Here is an 11290-nt window from a genome sequence, read left to right as displayed (position 1 = left end):
TGTGTGTGTGTGTGTGAGAGAAATGTGATCAGTGAGGATGTGGGTACACACACAGACTCTTCTCATTAGAATTGAAAGGGTTTTAATAGGAAGAAAAATGACACTCCCACTCTTTCACTCATCCTGACACAAAGAAAGAGGACTCAGCGTCTCGTTTTCTCCACTGATCTGATTGATTTTATTTGTAAGGCACCAGAAGCATTTCCTTACTGCAGAAATATCCATTTATCTAGAGTAAAATGTTCTTTTTTTGTGTTAATATTTCATCCTTAAGCTAAAGTATAACACAGTTATTTTTGCACTTCAGGTTGTACAATATACAGAAAATAAAAGTTTTTAAAAAATGGCCTTTACAAAGCTCAAAATGCTTACAATGCTTTATGCAAATGACCAAGCAAAGGGCAAGCAATGATTTTTGGGTTTGAGGGAGGTTTGGAGGAGAGGTGGAGAATAGGTGGGGTTTAGGAGGGCATCGCTACCTCTTCATAAATGCCTTCAGTTGACCCATCCATGCTGACCTTACCCCTGTCTGCTTTAAAGGCAAAATGCTGTTTTATAGGAAGCTGACAAGTCCTACTCAGGCTAATGAGCAATGTTCATCTGTGAGGACTGGAACATGGTGTCGTTTCTATCCTACAACACTGTCCAGCCCGGAAGCAATTTAGCATAGCTGCCAATTTCCAACAGCCAACAGCAGAGCGACACTGCAGTTCCCCCTCAAGAGCCTCCACTGTAACAAGAGTCCACAACCTGTATGAACAACTGGACCTTTAGCACCACCTGCCTAATATTGAGTAGATCCCCCTCGTGCCACCATGACATATCTGAGCATTCAAGTCATGGACTCCACTAAACCTCTAAAGTCATCCTGTGGTATCTGGCAGCAAGACATTAGCAACAGATCCTGTAAGCGGTGAGGAGAGCCATGGGTGCCCATGACCCAGTCATCGGGTGTCCTTTCTTGGACCACGTTTGGTAGGTACTGACCACTGATGTTTTGGGGATGTTCTGACCCAGTCGTCTCGTCATCACAGTTTGTTTCTTGTCAAAGTGGTTCAGATTTTTATGCTTACCCATCTCTTCTGCTTTTAAACACTGACTGTTCACTCGCTGGCCAAAATCTCCACCCCTTGACAGATTCCACTGATGTAATGACTGATCGGCTTACAGTCTTATCCAAAAGTTGGGTAATGGGCACCTAAGGCTAATTGAAGAGATCCATGCAAGCCATACTTTACAACTTTGAGGACTTCCAGGACACCTTCAGAGGTTTTGTGGAGGTCAGAGCTGTTTTGGCACTACAAACTTTTAAGCAGGTGGTTTTAATGTTTTGGCTGATCAGTATTAAGTCCCATCCTCTACAGAGAGACAGTTCCGTACGCTCCAGAAGCAGAATTATGCTTTATTTTAAGACTTTAAGACTTTTCCGACGTTCCTCACATCAGCTGCCATCAAAGAACACAGCAGCAGGCAGAGCAAGGACAGATCAACTGTTAGTACAATCCAAACTCTCAAAACACTTTTGCATCCATTCATACACAAAGCTTTCGTCTGTTGTAGACCAGAACACATCAACTGTAACCGACTGCCTCCATGAGACAAATACATTTCTATTGTCTGGATCTGAATGTCATCGTTCGTTTGACTTCACTGCATTAGAGAACTACTACTCATACAAGCACACGGGTAGCAGGCATTTTAGAAAAGAAAAAAATAGAAACAGCACTGCAGACAAAGCATGTGTAGCACACCACACTCATTCAGGTTGGTAGCTGCATGGTGGGTGATGCAGTCCAACACTTGCGGTAGAACCCGTCACTCAAACGGTTTTTCTTTAGATATCTGCTGATGAAATCACCCAGAAAGTCTTAAGACATAATGCTTCATTCATGAACCACAGAGCAGAAAACAGGGCAGGTTTTGATGATGCCATGTTATAATAAATGTATCGGATCAGGCCTGACTAGATGAAGCCGATGTCGATAAACTGTGCGGAGTGCCTTTAAGGAAACAGCCCGTGCCCAAAAACGTGCTGTGTGCAAAGTCACAGGCAAATGTTCGAAAGCTTGAGAAATGGGAGCTGTAAATCTACGGTAACTTCAAAATCTGATCTAAAGCACCTACATGATCGCAACCAAACCAACTGAATGTATATATTATATACACATACACACACAGTGTGTGCGTACACTGCATGTATATATAAAAATTCATGCCACAAGCAAGCCTGCACAAGATGTACCTGAAATCAGGCAGCATGGTTAAAAACAAACAAACAAAAACAAAAACGTTTACACCTGGTCATGTCATGTAACTAGTATCTGGACTGTATCGTGATGTATTTTAGCCACATGTGGTTACACTCTGCAGTTAGTCAGACTGAATTTCGATTGCTGTGTAGTGCGCAATATGCAAATACGCTCATTGCTCAGGAATTTTTCCTGGTGTTTTGGTTGTGCTGGGAGGAGTTTTGGTTGTTGAGTGGGTCCTGAAGAGACGGATGTGTTCACACTGCTATAGCATGGCTCAAATGCTTCTCAGACCTCCTCCTGACGTGGTTCGAGTGATCGGATTTGTATCAGGGTGTTTTTACACTTGCACTTGCACTTTCATGTATCCAGATATAACCCGGATACTCAAGATCATAATCATCAAGTGACCAGGTATAAACTTCTATCGTCACCGTCACGCAAAAACCTAGTCTCTCCAAAACAGCAGCTTCACAGAGGAAAACGTCTTGATTTTCAATGAAAGTCAATGTAAAAAGATTTCACACCAAGTCATTTCTGAGAATTTCTAGTGGTCCATTCATTATGACTTTTTGACACAATGTAAAGAACAGCTCAAACAAAAGTGGAAAACAACAACTTTGAGATAATGTTTTTTTTCCCTGACAGTGATGATATGATGGTATGTAGAGGGGGCACTAAGTTAAACACAACACAAGGCGAAGGTGCTTTTGGTCATCTCATCTCCATCATTCCCACAGCCATGTCATTCAGGAATTCTGAGACAGTAATCACAGACAGATCCTTTTCAAGGTTTATCCTGAACACAGCTGAACAGGTGAACAATGCTGCACTCATCTTGACTCGGAAGGGGGAAGTCGGCGTCAGAAAAGATGGCATTTAGACTTTGGCAAGTTTGAACTACAAAGTTGGAAAACAAGGACGCCTGGGTTAAATAACAGGGTTTGGAAGTAGGATGTTTTGTATGTCAGACCTGTTGACAACGGTCGAAATTCCCAGTTGAGCTTCGACTTTCACTCATCGGAAAATCTGAGTTATGAGCAGACGACTATGTAGTATATTAGTACAGTTGATGAGGCAAACAGCCACGCTGATTTGGCGCCAAAGCTAAGTTGATAGCACCATCCCAACTATTCCAGTAGAAATCCCCAGTTGAGAGAGTGCTCTCCTTGACTTTTCCTTGTTGGAAATTCTGCAATATGAACAGATGAGCCGTAAATTACCACTGTTGACAGTGTCCCTCGACACGGACAGTGACGGACACTATCCCAACTTTCCAAGTAGGAATTCCCAGCTGAGCAGCTGCTTTCTGACTTTTCCTCATTGGATATTCAGAGTTATGAGTAGTGTGTAACTACTGTTGATGATGTGAGCAGCCATGCTGATTTGACGCCATATGCTGAGCTCGAAGTTAAGAGCACTACTAACTTTTGGAGTTGGAATTCCCTGTTGAACAGTCATTTTCTTTGACTTTCTCTCATTGGACATTGTGCATTATGAGCAGATAAGTAAATAGCACGTTAGTAACGTTGACGATGTGAGCAACCATGTTGATTTAACGTCATGTTAATGTTGGGAACACCCAAATTTTTAGAGTAAATCCTAGTTGAAGAAAAAGTAGAGTAGAGGAAATCCTAGTTGAGCTGATGTCTTATTTGACTTTATCACCAGGTTGGAAATTCAGAGTTAGGAGCTCTAGTTTATGTTATGTTATGTCATACTAATGGTATTTTTTAAAAACCAAAATGTGTTGGGCTGTGCCCTGCTCTCCCCTACGCCACCTGTCCACAAGTGTAAGTATTACAACTGCAGTCCAAGTCCAACATGAATGCAATTTGAGTTCAGTTTCAATACTCGAAACACTCACTCACTCATTTCTCCATTCAGAAATTCAATCACCAGCTATTCTCTCTCTAAAAAAAGCAGGATGCAGTGGCAACTCAAACAACTCAAACGCACAGTGATATCCTGGAACCAAGCTCTGGTCCTGCTCTGCGGCCCTTAAAACACTTGAGCGGACTGATCTGTACTTCAGGTTGGTTGTGCAACACTATCTATTAGCAAACAAAATTTGACTGCAGGTTATCCATCAAACAAATTGGATTAATTCACAAATTGTCCTGCCTTTTTTTGTTGCTTTTACCTAAGCAGCTCACACAGAGCTGATTGGATAAATGTGCATTTCATTCAGACGCACCATTAATCTTCTCTCGTTCAGGAGAGGGGGGACATTTTGTGGGAAAAAAGGCTTGTGTAATGACCATCAGAGAAGGCTTAAAATAGAAAAAGGGAGGGATTCCAAATCAGACAGAGATCATGGCTGTAACAGAGCTAACTCACTGCAAGCTTACTGCCCCCTGTTGGCCAAAAAGCAAAACTTCAGCACAGACAAAAATGGCACAAAAGTGAAAATCTGACCTTGAAACATTTTTTGCTTTCACATCCACTCACTGCGTTAACGACACTCTCCAGACAAACCCCGCTGTAAAAGTAGGGCTGCACAGTTTATAGTTCTACCTTCTATCATGATTCCAGCCATTTCCATTCTAAGATCCCAGAAAGCCAGATCACTTTGCAAACAGGCCTGCTAACCAATCACAAAATTCTCACTATCCCGACCAATCACAGTTCCAGACGAATGTTTCTATAGGCATGTTCATGATATTCACGTCATCCAACCGAAGTAAGCGATTTTGGTCAATGTTGCAGCATGACTGATTATCCATTATCTTATGACGAGGTGTACCATAACCCAAAGCAATATCATATATTTTTATTCCATTATATTGTATAATAATAATAATACACTCTTTAACATAAAGGGTCCACAAATGGTTATTTGAGTGATGCCACTTCTGGTTGCCTAAAGACCAGAGTTTGTGATCTGTGAGAGATTCAAGATCTGTGAATTTTTAAAATTTAAAGGCTTGAAAAGCTCTACATTATATTGAGGTTACGAAAACGTTAGAAACCTGGGGGGGGGGGGGTTGTTTGAGAACTGGTGGGAGAACTGCTTTGAAGAACTATTTCAGCTAATTTGATGTGCGAGTGTCTATTGTGTGAAGAAACCATGAAAGCCATGGATCTAAAGCAGTGGTTCTCAATGTGGTCCTCCAGACAGTCCAGATGTCTGCAACACAAATGGATTGAGCAAGAAATGTGGACCATCTGTGCGTCCCTGACCCAAAAGAACCATCTGCTGAGAGGTAGTGGTTCTTCTATGGGAGAGATCTTCAAATCTGGACCTTTAATCCAGTTTCCAGTCCTGGACTTTGTAATCCTTGGTAGGTGTGGCACTATGTGGCCTGTCAATTAACTGTTCCCTTGACCTCCAGGAAGAACAAAATCAAGGACTGGAAACTGGATTCAAGGTCCAGGTTATGAGACCTAGATTCTGTGGCATCACACAAAGTAACCTTTTCCTCACCTTTACTTCAAAGAATGTAGAATTTAGTTCAGGCTCTTTGCTTGAAGAGAAAAAAGCAGTGTGCTCAGGTTCCTGGGGCCTCGTCCACCTTACGCTTCTGCACATGTTTTTTTTTCTTTTTCTTTTCTTCTACGAGGGGAAAGCTGCTTAGAGAAGGTGCTTCTTGTTTCTCAAATAAGTTCTTTTTTCCCCACCACATATTATCTCTCTAAGGAAAAACAAACACTTTACCAAATGGACAGTAAATACGCAATACCAAAAAAACAGATTTTAAACAGCGCCCCCTTTCACCTGGTGAACAGGCGAGCTGCTCGATTAGCTTCTTAGCAGCTCCAACTGAACGCTCTCTTTCTAAGACCGTGAGAAAGACCAACACTTTTTTTTTCATAGCATTAGAAAACAAGTAAGCTTGTATATAAAGAGGAATCATACCCTTTTCTAAAATCTCTGTTCACATTAGTTAGTTCTTCACTGTTCGCAATCTAGGATCCCTCATTCTGGCATTATGCTCATCCCCCTAAATAAAGGAATATTCCACAAACCAACCTAATCTACCTGCAGCGTGTGTAGCGTACAGTCGGTTACCACAGGCAATCATTTTAATGCAATCATATGTACTTAGAAAAGAAGAGAAATCCCACTGACTGAAAACATGCTTATAATAGAATCCATCAAGTAGCAGCTGAATCCCATCAGGAACTCTTCAGTCAAAGGAATTTGTAAACTAAGCTACAAATCTGTAGAACTTGTTCTTTTAGAGATGGGACAAGTGTTCCAGAGGGAACTATTTGTGGTAATTTATTACCAGCATAAATGTGTGGGTGGACTTTTTTTTTATAGGCTTCTGCCTGATTACCGTGGATTCCAGAAAAAAAAACAGGTACAGCAAAAGTAACCGGAACTGCTTCTGAAAGGCTAATTTATGCTTCTGCGAAGGATCTACGCAGTAGTCCAATGCACACCTCTCCCGAAACGCAACCACGATGCAGAGTGTAACAACTGTGACTGATTTGCTTGGTACCATTGCATTTCCACTTTCTCCACCATTTTTTCATCCCAGAATGAACTAAATTGCTTCTGCGGTCGTCTGAAACATCACCTCCGACATAAAGTAACTACTGTTCAACAGCTATTAGCTCCAACACCTACATAATCCGCTCAGTTTCAGTCGCTATCGTTTGTGGTGCACCAAGCCTACACAGAGGCACAGACACCTTATCGCCAACTGGTGTGCTGTGCTGTAAGTGAAGACCTTGAACAGTTTAGAATCTGCGTCTCAACGTTTATCATGGAAATCATCAACTGCTCAATGGCTTGATCACACTGGAGCCCTATTCAATGCTACTACGGAGTACATTTTTCTTTTAGCGTTCAAACTGATAATCCACTCTTAGCTCTTAGTGAACAGAGTAGTGATTTACGTCAGCTGATTGTATCCCGAAATGCATCATGAGTCTTGTTACTAAACAATGAACAGTATGTTAATGGAGGCTGTTGAGCCTCTTACCCGCCTTTGGTGAAACACTGTAGCGAAGTGCTATTTACTAAACTAAATAGTTTACATATTGTTGGACTAATCACAGAATCATTTTGGTAATAGCCGAAGAATTTCCTATACATGTTTGGAATCAGCGGGTGTTTCTTTTAATTTACATTCAACTTAACATCTACTCAAATCACGTCAACCGTTGAGATAAACTCGTTTTAACAGATATTTTGTTAACAATTTGTTAAACATCTGCAGATGATCTACAGGAGGCTACAGTGTACTTTCTTCAGAAATGTATCAAAACTGCCTGTGGTAATCAATGGTACAGTACAGATGCAGACCATAGAAATTAGGCTGAAAAACAATAGAGTATTCATTTAAAGCCCAACAGGACATTTAAAGGACCAATAAGCCAATTTTCACTTCTAGTTACGGCACTGGGACTAGACCCCTACCAGAGCACAATAAGAGACCCGACATAAGAGATAAGATAAGAGACCCGACATTCTACGGCTCACAAACTACCGCAGGCCTTCGTTTCTCTTTATATATCCCTTCCCCACTGCCATTAATTGCCAGGTGATGTGATTCATTTCAGCTTATTGCTCCTTTAAATGCGGTTAAGTGGGAGAAAGAGCTGAAGGAGAGTCAGTTTAGCAGAAGGAAAGGAGGGGAAATAAAACTATGCTCAAAGTAACACTGACGGTGCCTCAGTGGAGCAGGCTGGCCATGCTGAAATGCATGAGGCAGAATGTGGAATATATTATACATATAGATATATACATACACTCGGAAACGACTGCAAAAGAACCAAAATATATATATAATAATAATAAAATAAAAAACAAAAAGAAAAACAACAACATTTGCATACGTCAAAAAAGGTGGACTGGTGAATATAAAGCTAGTGGAATGATGTGGAATGAATGATACTGGGTCAAAAACACAACCGCCATTTATAGCAATGAGAAGCAAGATAGAGTGCTGAGGAAAGAAAGAAAAAGAAAGAAAAGAAAGAAGGAAAGAAAGACAGACAGCCTCCACTGTACAGTAAGCGCTGGAGGATGATGGGATAGAGGGACAGAGGGATGACTTCTTTTAGTCGGATTTGTCTCCGTCCTCTTCGCGGTGGCTGTCTGAGGCGTCCCGCACACTCTTGTCCTCCTTGGCCAGCTGGGCCTGCGAGGCCAGGATGCTGGAGAGAGAAAAGAGGCCGGAGCTGGACGTGACAGCGGGCAGACCGGCTGGCTGGCTCAGCCCTAGAGGCAAAGGGGTCATGGGCAGGGCCAGACCCTGCAGCTGAGAGAGCTGGTGGGCCTGGAGCTGCTGCTGCAGGGGCAAAGGAGACAAGTGTAAACATGCCTGATCCATTAACGTGCACACACTGTTGTTCAAGAGGGTTTGTCTTCATTCAGTAGCTTCAGTTCAAAGACATTATTTACACTTTTCTAGAATCCTGTATAAAATGGTCTTGAAATGTGATCAGATCTTCATTAACGTCTTTAAACTAGATAACAAGAGTCTGATTAAACTAAAATGTTTATTTATTCAGCAAAATGAAATATCTTTGTGGGAAAATGTGTGATGCTCTGAGGGTGCTTTTGAAGGGTGAAGACTGACACACACCTCCCCTGACATATGCACAACCAGCCACCACCTCTTTTTGAACTGCTGTCGATGCAACGGCATTGTGCAACCAACACGCTCTGAGAAAAGCGCCAAGCACCCAGCACTGATGCATCGGCTAGCAGACGGCTGTGCCAGCCAGCATCATACTGAATTGATGTGGGGAGAGAGAGAGCCACCTACACACCTCTACTTGTGCACTCTCAGGTTCTGGCTGCTGATGACCGCATAAACTGGGATTCAAACTCGCAATCCTCAAGTCATAGTAGTAGCGCCTTAGTCCGCTAGACCACCCAGAGCCAAAGTGTGACCTTCTTATGCAGTAATAACTAATAAAACCAAGGCCAGATGTTGGTGAGCTTCCTTACATGAACTGCTCTTTTTACGTCTTTCCGTTACATCTTTAGAGAGATTCTGACTTGGTTATTCAAAATGGTTTACACTACGTTGTAGACCTACATGTGTACTTAGGGTCACTGTCTTGATGCATGACCCATTTGCAGTTAAGCTTCAGCTCACAGACAGGTTCTCTGATACTCCCCTATAGGATCTGCTGGTACAGTCCAGAATTCACAGGTCAAATCAATCAATCAATCAATCAATCAATCAATCAATCAATCAAATCAATCAAATCATGGCATGTCATCCCGGCCCCAAGCCAGTAAAGCCGCCTCAAACCTTGATACTGCCACACCCCCATGCTTCAGCTGGAATACAGGGCTCGGATTTCACCAAAATCTTTGTGACTGCCTAGATTATTAGTATATCAGACTTTGATGATTAAGGCCCATGTTTAACTAAAGGGCCTCCTAAACTCAGACCTGATCGCCTCTTGGTTTAAACACCTGACTTCACCCCTTTAAGTCACTCCCTTTTCATAGAGATTGACAAATCTTTTCCGACAAAGATACATTTGGATTTGATTGCATTCAGTGACAAGAGCGTTAGTGACATCAGATTATTGGATGATCACCTCCCGTCCTCATCCCCAACTCATCCCAAAAGTATTGGATGGAGCACCATCATTCCAGCGGACACACTACACTGCTCATAAACAAAAAATACTGAGATATAGCCCAATTGTTGAGAGCCTGTAAATACAAACAATAAATAATACCAGCATAAGCTGTCGAGTAGCAGAATATCAGCTGTTAAAGTTGGTATTTCATATTTCACCATCAGTTTATTTTCCTTCTGCTCTTTTTTTTTTTAAATAATTAGTTTTATTCAGAAGTTTTATTCTGGATTCAAAAGATCACTGTTATTTTTTTAAACTCTCTCAGCTGATAGTGACAGTTTTCAGAATCAGTATCTGCCACAACATGTTTACATCACTCATAACTCAACCCACCCTGATAATGGAGTTCATCTCTGGTGGGGTGACCTGCTTGGCTCTCTCGATGGCCCCCAGGACCTGCTGCTGGTGCTGGAACATACAGGCACACCAGTGTAAACAAGATTAGAAATGTGGACAAAATACACCCATCTCATCTCATATCCACACATACATACATCCATTTACACCAACCCAAACACACATTCATCCACCCATTTACACCAACCCAAACACACATTCACCCACCCATTAATCCACACCAACATTCATGCACCCACCCACACACACATTTATCCACTCCCCCACATGCATCCCACCATCCACACCTACATTCCTGCACCCATCCACCCACACATCTACATTAGTGCACCCATCCATACCTACATGCATCCCCAATCCACACCCACATTCATCCACCCATTCACAGCTACATTAATTCACCCATTCACACCCATATTCATACCTACATCCATCCACCTATTCACACCTAAATTCATCCACTCCTTTCAGATCTGCATTTTTTCACCCATTTATACCTACATTTATTCATCCACTCATTCAGAGTTTTATGATGAAATGAATTTGAACATTTTAGCATCATGTTAAATCAGGAGTTAAATGATGTAAACAGTTGTAGCTGTGAAAATGGCTCAGCCCTCGCTCTCCAGTGACTGTAAAGCAGTTAATGTCCAGTACATGCGTTCATTTAGACATTTGATTATGAGTTTAATTAAAAGGCTGCTGAATGTATAGCATCCCTCAGTACCTCTTGAGATAGGTAAGGCAGGACTTGAGCACAGATTGCATTTAATCTCTTCACAATTTCCGCCTGCAGAGAAAACACACACACATTAATTTAGTTTCATATTAGAGACATCTACAGACACTCATACACACATACAATATACATTTCCTTCATTTTCATGTAGAATGTGGAGTGCTTTTTTATACTATTGAACAGGGATCTGAATCCACCTCCTGTCTAAAGAGTCACTCTGTGGTCCAGCACCGATTCATGTCTTTACATTACACACACACACACACACACACACACACACACACACACACACACACACACACACACACACACACACACACACACACACACAACTTTACCAATGTAAAATCACCTGTAAACACAGATAACACACAATCAATCAGCA

At 41.8% G+C, this 11290-nt stretch overlaps 1 protein-coding gene across 3 annotated transcripts in view; it reads right to left on the bottom strand.

Moving 5' to 3' along the window:
• Positions 1–65: 65 nt before the first annotated feature.
• Positions 66–11290, bottom strand: part of tle5 (TLE family member 5, transcriptional modulator) — a 41103-nt gene continuing 29878 nt past the window's right edge. For 2 of the 3 annotated variants that reach the window (XM_072660033.1, XM_072660035.1), the window contains 3 exons: positions 10894–10956; positions 10143–10217; positions 66–8494 (listed from right to left, as the gene is read on the bottom strand). In XM_072660033.1, the coding sequence (XP_072516134.1) occupies positions 8264–8494; positions 10143–10217; positions 10894–10956 (369 nt within the window). In that variant the 3' untranslated portion in view covers positions 66–8263. The remainder of the gene's footprint in view (positions 8495–10142; positions 10218–10893; positions 10957–11290) is intronic. The other variant, XM_072660034.1, reaches the window with a different exon arrangement.

This window comes from Salminus brasiliensis, chromosome 17 (assembly GCF_030463535.1).
Source record: "Salminus brasiliensis chromosome 17, fSalBra1.hap2, whole genome shotgun sequence".
Taxonomy (NCBI): Eukaryota; Metazoa; Chordata; class Actinopteri; order Characiformes; family Bryconidae; genus Salminus; species Salminus brasiliensis.
The sequence above is the reverse complement of the archived record's forward strand: the minus strand, read 5'-3'. Positions and strand labels throughout refer to the sequence as shown.